The sequence below is a fragment of the Alternaria postmessia genome, assembly GCF_024291825.1.
Source record: "Alternaria postmessia strain BMP 2775 chromosome Unknown scaffold_33, whole genome shotgun sequence".
Classification (NCBI taxonomy): Eukaryota; Fungi; Ascomycota; class Dothideomycetes; order Pleosporales; family Pleosporaceae; genus Alternaria; species Alternaria postmessia.
In genome coordinates this window covers 14223-29219 of record NW_026260106.1, presented here as the reverse complement: position 1 = coordinate 29219, position 14997 = coordinate 14223, and the positions used below count along the sequence as shown (strand labels likewise).

The following is a 14997-nucleotide window of genomic DNA, read 5'->3' as shown; positions in this document are numbered from 1 at the left end:
GCTCTATGCACATGAGAGATGATGCAGGACAACATATAAATTGAAGTGCATGCCAGCACCGCAAATGATGGACAGAAGTGCTAAAGGAAATGTGTGGTAGATCAAACACTGGAGTGAGCAGAGTGCTATCGGCCGATATTGTAATGCGAAACAGCATCAAGCATGGCATGGTCCTCGACCTTGGTCATGGGCGAATAAGACGCTCTGCGCCGTTCCTCAGCTTCCTCGATCAGTGGTGCATGGGGGCCGTCAGACGGGCGTGGCCTCAGAGGGCGCTGGGCGTGTTGAAGAGTAGTGAGAATGCTGCTTGCATCTAGCTCCATCGCACTGTACATGCCGGGTTCCATGGTGAATGTGTCTCTGCGAGCCTCTTGTCGTGCAAATGTCTGTGGAACGGGCTTCAGTTGACGCCAGTCCATATCGTTCGGGTCCGTTGAGACGCGGCCGTCGAGTAGCTTGAAGGCTTCGCTGCAACCGACCGTTCTTCCAGTACCCACGGGTGATGAGAAACCAGCCCTCATGTCAATGCTAGTGGAGACCTTGGGTTCCATTACGTCGAGCGAGCTGCTCTTGCTTGAATTGCGACGTGAACTCGAAGGGGTTTCTTCACTTCGGAGCTGAGCAACCCTTTGACACCATGCTCGCTGCTGGGGATTTGACTGGCAATCAGCGCAAGAGCCTGGTCCAGTCATAACCATCTTAGGCTTGACGTCTTTGCCCGAGGAGCCACTCGGCTTATGCGCCAATGAGGATGACTCGTCGGCACTGTCTACACGAGTAGGAGGGTCGCATATGCATATGTCCTTCTGTCCCTCGCAAAAGCCACAGTCTGTAATCTTGGCCTCTTCCACTGGGGGCGCAAATGCAGCGGGGTGGTGCTTCGTTTTGAACTTCTCGGTGAAGTCGACCTCATATTCCACGTGAGGATGCTTTTCGTCTTCCAAGTCCTCATGGCCATCGCGAAGAATTCCGGTCATAGCCTCGCCCGAGAACTGCAAGTCATGGGTAAGATCAGCGAGGCATGCGCAATGTTCGGGGGTGCACCGGTCACAGCCTGACTGCATGTTCTCAAGTGGCTGATCGTGGGGTGGGATTCCACGCATCATATCAAACTCGTGTTTTTCCTCGTGAGACGCATGCTGAGGGTTCATGGAAAGGCCCTGAGCATCTGGGGTACCGGCTTGTCTGTACATCTTCAACTCTTCCTCTAGCGCTCTGTTACGGTTTTCGAGGTAGTGCACCTGCTCTTGCATATGTTGCAAGGAGCGTTCGTACGCGCTGCTGTTGTCCTTCATCTCTTGGGTTATTCTGTTGACAGTCTCAATCAGGGATTGGACATTCTTCTGCTTGCGTTCGCGGAAGTTGCGCTGCGACGCACGGTTCTGAGCCTTCCGCCTAGATTCGGGCTCTTCAGTTGCAGGCTTGCGGCCGGGCTTGGGGCGGGGCGGGACGGTGTGGTGCTTGCTCGCAGGGCCCCCGCCCGACAGGCAGGGGCCATTTGTGTTGCTGGTGGCAGACAACGTGGCGGCGGTCAATGAGGTCGGCTGGGCCTTTGGAATGAGGTCTGGGCGGCTGTCAGTTGTCGTGAAGCGGGCGAGGGTCAGACACGCGGTTGCGACATGTCTTGCAGCCGACAGCCGCGGCGAACCGCTGGCACAAGGTACACGGCAAAAGCAAAAGTGCTACTTACGTCGACTGGTAGAGGAGCGGCGGTCATCAGAGCCTGCAGCCCCGAATGCACTGCCTTCAGGAGATGCTGCGGGCGATGAAACAGCACTGTAATTGTGATCTGAAACCGGAGTGTTGGCGTTCTCGGGTGCAGCAGCGTCGTTGGACATGTTGACGTCCTGCAGCGTGAGGTACGAATGAGGTGGACGAGTGTTATCAGATGAAGATCCTGGGTTATCAGATCGAACCATCAGCCGACGACTTTCCCCGAGCGACGCCGAGCTCGGAGCGGATCGGATCAACTCTTCACTCCGACAACTCATGCCACCACCAGCGAGCGGCGGAAGCGACTCGTCATGCAAGACAGCATGCCAAGGACCCATCGCGCTCTGGGAGTAGAGCGAACGGTCGACAGCGGACAGTTCCATGGCATAGTCAATGCCATAACAGTGTATGTCGGCATCTTCAAAGTTCAAGGGCTGTATCTCGATACTCCCTTCACACTAGTAGAGCGGGTAAAGACAGTATAGATGACCTACAGTACCCATGCTGGGTATCCAGCCTTATATAGCGTGAGAGAGAAAACGTCTGGTGGAGTTGTCCAGGGAACATCTCGATGAAAGACGTCGTAATACAGCTCTGCGTTGCCAACGCTCCATGAACCTCGTTGTGAAGCACTTCCAGTGTGCGCCCTGCCCGAAAACTCTGCTCAAAGCACCCACAGCACATATGCAAACACCACAAACGCTAGACGCCATTTCGCCCATTCAAATCATGTCCTTAGCCTATGCGCTCGCCCTGAACACTACACTACCGCCATGTCTCCATCTGATCGTCTCACGTGCATTCATGACATGCAGTGCGCGAGCAAGTGCTTGCTCCGAGTAACCCTTTCCATCCACCATCTCACGCTTGAGCGTAGACAGGTTGACTTGCCATCCAATAGGCATACGTCGTCGGAGTTCTTCTTCGACTTTGTTGACTTCATCCATAAGCTCCTTCGAGCTCTGGCCTTCACCTTGATTTACTGCGTCCATGGTAGAAGCGAGGAAAAGACGGATTGCCTCATCTACATGTGACTCGTCTGCGATGGGCGACAGCGACAACTTGGCTAGCGACTCGGTAATACGAATGATAGCTTCTAGTTGACGGACAGTGATGGGAATACTCGAGCGTTGATTTGCGTTGATCTCCGATGCATGCACTTGCCGCCTAATGCTAACAAAGTGACTGGAAAGCTTCTCTGCCGCCTCGGGCGACAGACGCGGTGCGCACTTTTGCCGACAGTATGTGATGTAGCGCTTCATCTTCTCGATTGGAATCTCGGCCTGCACTGTCTCTTCAACACCTCGACCGCCCATCGCAATGCCCATGACGTGCTTTGCTATCCGCTCATCACGACCGCGATCATGCTCATCGCGCACGATGAAGATCATGTCGAAACGTGACAAGATGGTAGTCTGGAAGTCGATGTTCTCACCAGGTGTCTTCATATCATCGTAGCGACCAAAGATAGGGTTAGCGGCTGCTAGCACCGAGGTTCGCGAGTTGAGAATCGTGGTGATGCCTGCTTTGGCGATGGAAATGGTTTGTTGTTCCATGGCTTCGTGGATGGCTACTCGATCTTCATCGCGCATCTTGTCAAATTCGTCGATACACACTACGCCGCCATCAGCTAGGACCATGGCACCACCCTCGAGGTAGAATTCTCGTGTATTGTGGTCGCGCTGCACAGATGCTGTTAAACCGGCTGCTGAGGATCCTTTGCCAGAAGTGTAAATTGCGATTGGCGAGACCTTCTCAACGAACTTCAAGAGTTGAGATTTGGCAGTACCAGGATCACCAAGGAGGAGCACGTTAATGTCTCCACGAAGCTTCATTCCGTCCGGCAGAATTTTCTTCGCACCACCCATGAGCAAACAAGCGATAGCCTTCTTGATGTCCTGGTTTCCGTAGATGGAGGGCGCGATGCAACGTGCAAAGACTTCATAGATATCGGGTCTCCTGCTCATCTCCAAGAACTCTTGCTCCTCTTCCTCAGTGAAGACAGCATTGCCTTTGCTGCCGTGGTCGACTTCTGCATGAATGCCAACTGCCCTGATGTATGGATTACGAATGGCTACTGCGGCATTGCCAGCACGTTTAGAACCCTTTTGCTGGTAAATAGAAAAGACACCCATGACCGAGCACCGTGTACCTGGGACGACACGATTCGCCAGATAGCGGTCTGCAGATATCATGATGTGTCGTGGTAGTTCACCGACTGGAACCTGATCGGGCGCCTCCTGCAGCTTGAGCACTTGTTGGTCGATGAACTGACAGCGCTCGTGCATGACATAGTAAGGGTCCAGCGGACACTGTTCTCCGCTCTCCCCCTCTCCTCGCTTCCTGCCACATGTCCTTGGGAGAGACACACCTGAGAAGCCACCTGATACAGGAAGGATTTCTTCGTGCTGGCAATTCCTGCATCGTATGGCGAGCGCTGTTGATTTGGACGAGAGCGTCGAGGCACCGATGATGATGCCGGGTATGCGAACGAGTTGGGAAACGTTGGTTGCGGTCAGGTCGCGAATTGAAAGTTCAGAAGCGTTCGAGTGGAGGAGCAGCTGGTGCTCAGGGAGCTGAATGTTCTTTTGTGAGGGGTAAACAATGCGCTGTGTGCACGACTTTAATGCGGACTCGAACTAGTTTTTGTCAGCATGCACATGCAACGCTGAGCTGTGCCACATACGAGGGGTATGATTTCTGCTGGGTTCTGTCTGAGATCGTGTGCAAGCTCTGGACTGTAGCTGATGAGATGCGCGACATCGATATCGCAGTAGTACTGCTTCAAGAGCACGTTCTCGCGTATTTGATCTCTGCGACTAGTTAGAGGAGCGCATCCGGTGCATTGAACAGTCTTCTCTACCGGTAGACAAAGATGTTGTCAAGAGTAAAGTCCATGATAAAGTCGACGAGCGCCTGCTGTACGCGCGAAGGCGCAGCTGCATCTTGAGGGCCATCGCCGGCTTGGCTGCCGAAGAGACTGATGGAAAAAGGTGTTTGTCTGTCCGCCATTCTATGTGTCGTGTATTGTCAATCGTGAGGGTTGGTGTTGCTTGAGGGGCAGGCACGTCGTCGCTAGGGGAGACAAGGACGCGCTTTCGTCGCGATTTCGCGCTAGGCCGCGCGCTTTCCATTTTGCACCTGTCTTGGGCTTAGCGCTCCCCGCCTTCAACACTTCTCTCAAGCTTCATCGTCCACGGAGCTGTCTTACATCCATAAACCACCTCAAAGCTCCTGTCCGATTCCTTGCCTTCGCCCAACCCCTCGATAGGACGACACAGCATAACTCGAAATCTTCAAAAAAGGTTCGGAAAGCAGGATATATGATAACCAAATAGTCTGCGCGTACTGAAGTACCCATGCACGCTTGCTCTTGACGGAATCCTCCGCTGCCCTGAACCAAATATGATCGCGTCTCCGTTTCCTAATAAGTATGGCCATTGTGGGATATTACACGAGCGAACCTCATGCGCCGTTGCGTGCTCACCAGTTCCAACATCGTATCCTATCTCCTCGCTCTACAAATCGGAGGATGCCCGTGAAGACTGGTACGGGTTCAAGTACGACGATATTCCTGTGAGTTTTCAGATCTCTCTTTGTGCCTGAAACAGACCAAACAAGTGTATGTATCGTACTCGAGGAGCAAATACAGTTGGTCAATCCGATTCTATACACGCCGGCATGTATATGCTTCCCATTTTCCATGTTGATGTGCACGAAGCAAGGAGTATGGAGAACCATCCAATACGGCGCGAATTGACCGCCGTTTTTCCTCTCGTATACAATCGACTGAGTCCTCGAAAAACTGGGCATCGACAGTCTACTGGACATACCAAGACACATACGCCTCACCCAGTATGCGCCTTAGGGCCCGCAGGTTCTCGACAATGGAACATCAGTCCACTAAATGGGCGCATATCATGTCTTGGCTAGATATCGTTCCAGCAGGGCGTTCCTACCAAGCGCGCTTGTACTGACAAGACAGCCACATTGGCGCCTCTTGTCATTTGTTGCATGTTCGTACGAGTGGTCAGGCGCATAAGTGTGGACCTTATCATGCCTCTGGTTGTCAGCGGGCTTTTTTCGTAGTTTTTACAGGTCTTCATCCGAGCTCGCGTGCTCTGGATGTACAGTGCACCAGTTCTCAGGCTTGAGGCATCCATGATCACATCAGGACAAACACAGGCGGTCAATACCCCAATCTCAACCTCGTTCCAATCAGGGACCGGCTGAGAAGCTATTTGAAGCTGACCAGGGAAAGAACTCAAATTTTCGATTTTGGAGCGGAACATATCGCCTTCCTGTTATAGACATAACCAACGATCAGCTCATATGATCCTATGGTCGACAACCAAGTACGCCGGTGGTGTGGTGACCCATGTGGAGCAAGGAACATCTCATGCATTTCCAGACACCTTCCATGTATTCAGCTCCTGGACGCCCCTTGGTATTCGCGATCGCTGTCTTGAATCCAGTATTGAAAACACGGAAGTTCGGCAAGGACAGGACACCTAAGTGGTTTATTGGTTTCGAACTACTCTTGGTTCCAAGATCCCCGCTCTGGTCTTACTTTCTCCTTCTATACCGTCCACGATTATCATGGACAACCCGTGCTCCAGGTGGTAGTTGCGATTGGCTCTTCGTCACCACCACAGCTAACCCAAAGCGGGCACTAGTCTCGAGCGGAATCCTGGCGCCAAGCGAATCCTCCCATCCTACACAATTACATGTCGGCGGAGATGCCAAATAGGACAGCACCCATCGTTGGAAGCCCCAACCAGCCTCTGGGTTTCAGTGAGAACCATATCGTCCAAGCTGCCCAGAAGCGTACCCGGGCTGACGAGGCTTTCCTGGCGCCGTGCCACTCCCAAGATGATGTTTTGGAGGCGCACATGAGACGACTACGAGCGCTGGTTGGTTGGAAGCCTAAAGTACTGCGTTACAAGGTTCTCCATGGCTGAATGACGAGATCCCAACATACGTTGGCATGGTAGTTATATATATTGTATCGTGTCTCGTCGAGGTGAAACTCAAGCAGTATTCGTTCAGCACCACTAGTCCATTAGGACCATAGGTCATCAAGATGCCGGCCCTTCCACAGTTCGATTACATTTTTGCCATTGGCACAATCTTCGCATTTCTGGATGCGTGGAACATTGGAGGTTTGTTTTGAATACATCAAGCACATGAGTAAACTTTACTGATCATAAACTCTAGCCAACGATGTAGCTAACTCATTCGCCACATCTGTGGCCAGTCGTTCATTGTCTCTCAAGCAAGCCATGTGCATTGCCTCCGTGATGGAGTTCGCTGGAGCGATGCTGGTCGGTTCTCGCGTCACTGATACCATCCGAACCAAGGTCATTAGCACAAAACTGTTCGAAGATGTGAGTAGTATCCCCTCACCGCAAGTGCAACCGAGCTCGCCTCGTCGCCAGCAGGGATACAGTTCAACGATGCCAACAAAACGAATGTGAATCATTGGCTGATCCGTACATGAAAATTTAGGACCCATCAGTGCTCATGTTGGGCATGATGTGTGCCATTGTCGGATCTGCAACGTACCTCACAATTGCCACACGCTTTACCATGCCTGTATCCACAACACACTCGATAATGGGTGGTGTCATCGGTGTTGGTATTGCCGCTTCTGGCCCCCAAGGGATCAACTGGTCGTTCAAAGGTGTATCTCAGGTCTTCGCTGCCTGGGGTATCGCTCCTGGTATCTCCGGTGGTTTTGGTGCTATCATATTCTTGATCACCAAGTACGGTGTAATGCGCCGCAACAATCCGGTTTATAAGGCTTTCTTCATGGTTCCAGTCTACTTCTTCGTCACCTCCTTCCTGCTGTCACTCCTCATCTGCTGGAAGGGTGGTTCTGCGAAGATAGACCTTACCGACATCCAAGCTGTGTGGGTTTCCATCGTTGTTGGTGTAGTCGTTGCCCTTGTGGTTGCTACATGTAAGTTCTCAGGCCACTCAGTTGCCCTAGTTTGTCTGCTGACCTTCAAACCGAAGTCTTCATTCCCTTCCTGTACCGTCGCATCATCAAGGGTGACTGGGAACTCAAGGATTGGCAAGTAATTCAAGGTCCTCTCCTCCTCCGCCGCCCCGAGCCCACCCCACGTCCAGAGGGTATGGCTGTTGGCAACATCCCTGACTTCTATGCCGGACATCTTACCGCGGAGGAGCTCGAGGCAAAGCGCGCTGGAGAAGGTCGACCCATACACGATGACATTGAGAAGGATGCCATTCACTCTACAACCGCGAAGGCCACTAGCTCCGACTCTGATATTGTCCCTATCGAATCTACTCATCGAGTTACTGCCACTCCTGCGAAGCAACTCTCAACACCTAAGAAGCAGCCTCCCCCTGGTCCATGGTACACCCCCGCCGTTGCTTTCTGGTGGATCAAGTATGCAGTCTTCCACGGCGTTGAACAAGATGTTGTTTCTCAACAAAGCCACAAAGATTTCCTGTCTGGCGATATCGAGAAGGTCCACGCTACTGGCGAGCACTACGACAACAGAGCTGAATACACATACTCTTTCCTGCAAATCATGACTGCATCTACTGCCTCTTTTGCTCATGGGGCCAACGACGTTTCCAACGCCATCGGACCATACACGGCCATCTATTTCATCTGGTCAACCGGCGAGATCTCCAGCAAGGTTCCTGTTCCCCTCTGGATTCTCGCCTTCGGAGGTGCCGGTATTGTTGTTGGTCTCTGGACTTACGGCTACAACATCATGCGAGCTCTTGGAAATAAGATTACTCTGCACTCGCCAGCACGTGGATTTTCGATGGAGTTGGGCGCGGCGATCACTGTGATCTTGGCTACCAAGCTTGCGCTCCCTGTCTCGACTACTCAGTGTATTACTGGCGCCACTGTTGGTGTCGGTCTTTGTAATGGTACGTGGAGAACGATCAACTGGCGCATGGTTGCATGGATCTACATGGGCTGGATCATCACTCTCCCTTGCGCTGGTATCATCTCCGGGTGTTTGATGGGCATAATCCTTAACGCACCAAGGTGGGGTAACGGTGTGTAGAAATTTGAGTAGCTGGAAGGACTGTTGTCAATCGGTGCGCAAATTTTAGTAGGAATCGATTGGACGTGGTGTTTATAGGCTTGTTGGAAGTCGGTTTCTAGTCGAACACCCGCGCTCAGCGTTAGTAAATAATGGTTTTGACCGAGCTTTGCATCAGCTTGCTTTCCAGTTAACATTAGTAGACGCCTAGAGGACATGGTAGAGCCGTAGAATGCGCGAGGAGGTACCCAGCGTAGTCTTAGTCGTCCAAGGCATCGGAGGTGCGTGCTGAAGGCCCCTCAGCTAGTACATGCGCATTCCACAGAATGCTTTGTGGTACTGCGAACGACTCTATCCCGAATTTTCAGAGTTACACAAACCGACGTGCATTATGTATTGCTATCGCGAGAGTGCGTTGAACTAGGATCATAAGTGCTGTGCTCACCACATGAACTCATATTCCATCGTCTGGCTCGCCTTTGTGTCCAGCCTTATCTTCCCACCAGAAACCGCTTGAATCACCCCAGAACTCGCCGTAGTCATCTCACCAGCTACTGTGCCATTTTCGGATCCTCCGTCATATTGAATCACTACGACGCCACCGACACGGCTCAGAATCTTCATCCTGCTGATTCTGCCCTCTACCCATTCAATGTCAAACACAAATCCACCCCTAGCCACAAGCCCAGACACTCTCCCAGAGTTCCATTGCTCGGGCAGCACAGGTAGTAGCCATACCTCCCGTACGCCTTCCTCATCCACAATATGCGACTGGAGTAGCGCTTCCGCAACACCACTAACGAAGCCCAGGTTCCCATCGATCTGGAAAACGCCCTCATTCACATCCATCAAGTTGTTGTAAACACTGCTGTTGAAGAACTGGTACGTGTTCTCTGCCAGCGCTGTGCGGTTTTGTAGCCGCGCGTACCAGTTGATTGTCCATGCGCGCGACCATCCCGTTCCAGCGCCGTTGTGAGAAAGTCGGTCTTCGAGAGTCGCAGCCGCGGCGTTGAAAAGCTTGGCGTTGTAGCCTGGAGCACCGGGTGGAAGGATTTGGGTACCGGGATATAGGGCGTATAGGTGCGAGACGTGGCGGTGGCCTGGTTCTGCTTGTTCGTAATCTTGCATCCACTCCTGTAACGTGCCAGGATAACGCGTCGAGTAGCGATATGGAGGAAGCCGGGCTTGGGTTTCTCGGACGCGACTGAGGAAAGATGTGTTTGTGGTGGCATTATTGAGGGTGGCAACCGCACGAATGTAGTTTGTGAATAGTTCATTGAGGATCTCGACATCGCATGTCGGCGAGATATCGAAGTGATATGATTTCCCGTCCGAACCGATGTAAGTATTCTCCGGGGATACCGATGGATTGGTCACAAGATATTCCGTCCCGTTGATGCTGTATGGCTGTAGTGTGTTGAGGTAGAATTCGATGGCCTCGGAGACTGTCGCCAACTTCGAAACTAGAAAGTCTTTGTCGCCAGTGTACCAATAATGCTCCAGTATGTGCGTAACAAGCCATCCGGAAGACAAGGTCCAGTACGTGGCTGGTAGCCACCTGTCGACAGGCGCAGTGTCCCCCCAAAGATCAGTGTTATGATGGCTCATCCATCCAGTGGTATTGTACATTTCATTAGCGGTATGTGTACCGTCCTTGCGCATGATCTCTAGAAGGTCAAACAGGGGTGCGTGTAGATCTGATAGACTAGTGACTTCGGCTGGCCAATAGTTCATCTGAAGGTTGATGTTGACGGTGTACTTGGAGCCCCATTGCGGTGCGAACTCTTTGTTCCAGATGCCTTGAAGATTTGCAGGCAACGTCCCATTACGCGATGACGATATCAGTAGGTAGCGACCATAGTTGTATGATAGGGCGGTCAACCCTGGATCAATGGAACCTTCGCGTGTAGCGTTGATTCGCTCGTCTGTTGGTAGATTACTAGCTTCCGCATCAGATCCATTCAGTTCCAGAATACTAGCGTTGTAGAGTGGCGCATAGTCTCCGATATGACGCTTTCGAAGCTCGGTGTACGGGCGGGAGCGAGCTAGCTGCATAGTGCTGTCCACAGCCATCCGTGTATTGTTGTGCCGATATGAGGTAGAAGCAGTGAAGAAAGCAGTCGCTTCCGTAGCGTTTTCGACAACAATGAATTCACCAAGCGTTTTGACATTACCATCAGTGTTTACTGCCAAAGCTGTTGTGAACACAATAGGATCGACGCCACCGGTCGCTCCAGTCATGTATGTGACACCGTTTTCGTTCCAATCTTGGTCTGAGGCCTCGTTGCCACCATCCTCCGGTCGGTGTACGCGTATTTGAAATGACAATTTATCAGGTCCGGTTGTTCGAAAGTGATGCACAAGAACATCGTCCGGTGTTGACACGAAGACCTCTCGCTCGTAAATTGTTTCGTTGACATTGAACCTTACACCAGCCACAGCAGTCTCAAGATCCAGCCAACGTTCGTACGTCGTGTTATCGTACTCGCTAGTGCCATCAAAGAAGATGTCCATGTCTCCTAGTGGTTGGTAATTCCTACAACTTTGGGGCGTGCCTAAAGACAGGTGCACTAAGTCAGTATTGATCTCGCATGAATTCGGTACAGAGATGTCACTTGCCCATCATGCCCAAGTTCGCCAGCTTCTCTGCATCCCCAGCCTGACCTCGTGTAAGCAAATCTCTAACTTCTGAGACTGTTTGCGAGCTGTCTTGGTTTAGACGGTCACGATGGCTACCAGACCAGACAGTCTCTTCGTTCAATTGTATGCGTTCTTGTACGGGTATCCCAAACACCATGCCGCCGAGACGGCCGTTCCCTATCGGCATTGCATCTGTCCATGCATCCGAGTCGGCAGGAGCTTTGTACCAGAGGCGAGTGCTGTTCGCTACTACCAAGGGAATAACCCCCGGAACAACTGCCAGGATCGCTACTATCAACATCTGGGTTGATATGTGCTCTGAGGCGTTTGTTGTTGATGAGATCAGACTGCGGACATCGATTGAATTGCGAAAGTACTAAGGTTATGTACCTGAGTTCTTAGCTCCATACATACGTCGATCCAGACTCTCATTGATGGATCAAATTGTACCTGAGCCTGTTGAAAACCGAGTGCGGAACACCCCGCATTCTTTACTCGATCAGCGCTGTGCAGATCCTAGACTTGTCGCTTGATGTCTTGCATATCGGGTAGCTTCTCCACGCCACTTAGTCCGGAGTAGATCCGGAGAATATCCTGTTGTATTTAGCCTCGGAGAATGAGACCTGCATCCCGATGCCGTGTCTTTGCAACAAGCAAGTCGTTCAATACGAGATATGCGTTACCCCGCTCATATACCAGCATGCATGCTGGACGCGTTCCGGTTGTTGCGACCGAAAGTCGGTTGTAAATGACGCAGTGTGGATCTGGCACTAGCTCGCATGCCCACAAACATCATCGCTCTATGTCGCTCTGCCATCACTCTTGGAACATCTTGCTTCTACAAATCACAAGAACCAACTACTTCTCGTATATGGTGGGTGGAAGTTCTCACGACTTTGTAGGGGCTGAGGTCCTCTAGAGCAAGTGCCCGTTGGGCGTGACCACGAACGAGCTGCGGAACGTGACAGTCATCCACTATAACGTACCTTGTAGGGTTCGTGTCGACATTGCGGCAAAGTAAAAGGTTGATAGACGCGTTCTCCAAGCGTAGTCGAGGCACCGATGCGCATTTGTTGGCTGTTGACGTGCTGCAGTAAAGCCAAGCAGGAGATCCATAATTGACCTGAGAAGGGACAGTCCTCGATAAGAGAGTTGCAGGTTCGCCATGGGCCGAAGGCGTTCGACCACTACTTTGCCATCGGAGGCGAAAGTCATCGAAGGAGCTAGAGATGACCGCTGCAGACTTTCAACGCGACGCACGAATTCTTGGAACTCAATCGACTTCGCGCCACACATCGCGATGGCTTCTGATGGTAGTCCGACTTCCCGGAGCATCCAGCGACGATGAAACCAGAAGAGACTGATGTGCCCCAAGAAAGGCTCAAGTCCTAAATCGTGGGTGGTGGTGTCGCCGCCATCATCGGTACGAACCAAGTTCTGGCTCTTTAGCTGTGAACTTGCTATTGATCAGCTGCAGGCATCAGTAACCACTAGGTGTACGCATTAGCATCAATGCGTGGGAGGAAGGCGCGACCAAAAAAAAAAGGTGGCTGGAAGATGAGATGCACAGCAGGCCCGTTCTGGTGATGTATATACCCGGAATTAATGACGCCCAAGTCCGACACGTCGACGTCACGTCAAAAGCGCACAGACCCCCGCGTTTTCCTGCCGTCTCAACGCTACTGTTCATTCGTATTGCGCGCCTCACAATTGACCGTGCGACATCCCAGAGCTAGACCCGTTCGTTTCAACCAGTCTGATGGCCATAGTGTCATGACGCTCAACAGCGGCCTCGTACCGCCCCTTGAAGTTTCCCTGCTCCTCTCCAGTCCACGAATCAAAGACAGTATACTCACCGTTAGCTTCTAACTCTGGTACCTCCGCGAAGTTGATGACTTTGGTTTGAGTTGTATTCAGTGTATTCAGCGCGAAGACATGCACTCCCTTGGAAGACAACCCACTCCAATACTCAGCCGGATGAGTCTGGTTCCAGGTGAAGTCTGCATTGACACCCCATTTATAGGGCTTGGCTGCAGCACCTACGACTGGATCTTGATTGAAGCTGATGAGCTCCGAATTACTTAAGATCTCTAAGATCTCAGGTTTGATGCCATGAAGCGGGGTACCGATGATAAGAGGCGATTTGAGAGCAGCCCAAAGAGCGAAATGAGAACGGCTTTCTTGGACTGTAAGGTTTCCGTTACCCACTTCGAGCATATCCCAGTCGCCATGTCCCCAGAAGTCGGTATCGTTGTTGTAGAAGGATGCCTAAAGACCGGTGTACGTGGTTAGTACCTGTCTCACATGCAGTCCATGCTAGGAGAACCACTCACATGATTGAGGATAGGCATGAGTCCCCAAGAGTACTAAAAAGACGGCATCATCAAGTCAGTGTGCGCCTTGTATGCGTCGTATATGCCAAATACTTACTTGGTGTTTGTCAAGCCACTCCGGATATATGTCACCCCACATCCTCCAGCTGTGACCAGTACTGTTACCCCATTGCTCGATATGGGCATGTCCCCAGGCACATTGCGAGTATTCAATAGTACGGTTTGTCGAAATTAGGGCATCACTCATAATCTTGTAACGCGCAAAGCTCTTGGACGTCGTCCAGTCGTATCCTGGGGGCGCGGCAACAGGCCTGGCTTCCCCGTCACCGCCCGCAGTCTGGTTCTCGGCTGGCGGCCCACCTAACCAGTTCTCTGGCCACCACCGGTACTCGTCGTCCCATTCATCAGGGACAGCGCAGTTGTCGTATTTGAGATCTGCGTTGAATCAGTAAATGAATGTTGGTGATTACTAGGTTGGCCCACAATCGATTCCCCAGTCAGCAAAGGTCTTCGCGTCTACTTGCTCGTGTCCAAGAGAGCCAGCATACCCGCCGCATGTTTTGTCTCCTGCATCACCGTAGATACCAATTTTCAGTCCAAGCTTGTGGATCTCGTCTGCTGTATGTTTGATGCCGTTTGGAAATTTGATGTAATCTGGACGAATCTTTCCTGTAACATTATCGCGCTGGTATGCCTTGTCACTCCAACTGCAGAGGTGAAGATACAAGGTCAGCGTATGTCTCACGCAATCCTTCACAACTTCTTACCAATCGTCAATGTTAACATAATTGTAACCAAGGTCCTTCAATCCCAAGGAGATAAGGAGCGCACCGGTATCCAGGAAGACGATTTCGTTGATGGCGCATTCATACTCGTTCCAGCTACTCCAACCCATCGCAGGTAGGCGGCCTGTCCCATCTCGCGACACTAGCGCATAGCTGGAGCCGACTAGTGCCAGTCCGACAAACACTGAGGGTAGCGCCATTTTGGATAGCAATAAGAAGACGATTTGTTCCAATGTTAACATGCTGATACAACGACCTATATAAGATGTGCCATGCTCGAGGGATTGTGGGGAAGGATTGCCATATTTGAAGCGGGGGCTTGCCTCCGCAACTGCTTTAGGCAAGCACTATAGTAACGGGCGTGAATAATTGCAGGATCAACGACTAGCGGAAATACTAATGTAGTTTCTCCGAAATCTTGAGAAGTCGTTGAACGAACTTCAACAGCCAGGTGTTGAACGACGTTACCTTCGTAGCCTGAACGACTCGAGCAAT

The 14997-nt window shown here is 51.7% G+C and overlaps 5 protein-coding genes across 5 annotated transcripts; 1 reads left to right on the top strand and 4 right to left on the bottom strand.

Moving 5' to 3' along the window:
* Window positions 1-125: 125 nt before the first annotated feature.
* On the bottom strand, window positions 126-1838 carry J4E82_005913 (uncharacterized protein; the record flags this gene model as incomplete). The annotated part of the gene is made up of 2 exons (XM_051732173.1): window positions 126-1564; window positions 1691-1838. 2 exons carry the CDS (start codon window positions 1836-1838, stop codon window positions 126-128), a joined length of 1587 nt encoding a protein of 528 aa, XP_051587964.1.
* Window positions 1839-2453: 615 nt separating this feature from the next.
* MCM5 (minichromosome maintenance protein 5) lies at window positions 2454-4725 on the bottom strand (the record flags this gene model as incomplete). Its single annotated transcript, XM_051732172.1, has 3 exons — window positions 2454-4352; window positions 4400-4526; window positions 4577-4725. 3 exons carry the CDS (start codon window positions 4723-4725, stop codon window positions 2454-2456), a joined length of 2175 nt encoding a protein of 724 aa, XP_051587963.1.
* A 2071-nt stretch (window positions 4726-6796) lies between these two features.
* J4E82_005911 (uncharacterized protein) lies at window positions 6797-8765 on the top strand (the record flags this gene model as incomplete). The annotated part of the gene is made up of 4 exons (XM_051732171.1): window positions 6797-6875; window positions 6931-7100; window positions 7222-7675; window positions 7732-8765. The coding sequence occupies 4 exons, from the start codon at window positions 6797-6799 to the stop codon at window positions 8763-8765; spliced, it is 1737 nt and encodes a 578-aa protein (XP_051587962.1).
* A 420-nt stretch (window positions 8766-9185) lies between these two features.
* On the bottom strand, window positions 9186-11367 carry J4E82_005910 (uncharacterized protein; the record flags this gene model as incomplete). Its single annotated transcript, XM_051732170.1, has 2 exons — window positions 9186-11286; window positions 11360-11367. 2 exons carry the CDS (start codon window positions 11365-11367, stop codon window positions 9186-9188), a joined length of 2109 nt encoding a protein of 702 aa, XP_051587961.1.
* Window positions 11368-13088: 1721 nt separating this feature from the next.
* J4E82_005909 (uncharacterized protein) lies at window positions 13089-14702 on the bottom strand (the record flags this gene model as incomplete). Its single annotated transcript, XM_051732169.1, has 5 exons — window positions 13089-13652; window positions 13718-13750; window positions 13815-14152; window positions 14201-14424; window positions 14485-14702. 5 exons carry the CDS (start codon window positions 14700-14702, stop codon window positions 13089-13091), a joined length of 1377 nt encoding a protein of 458 aa, XP_051587960.1.
* Between the last annotated feature and the right edge of the window lie 295 nt (window positions 14703-14997).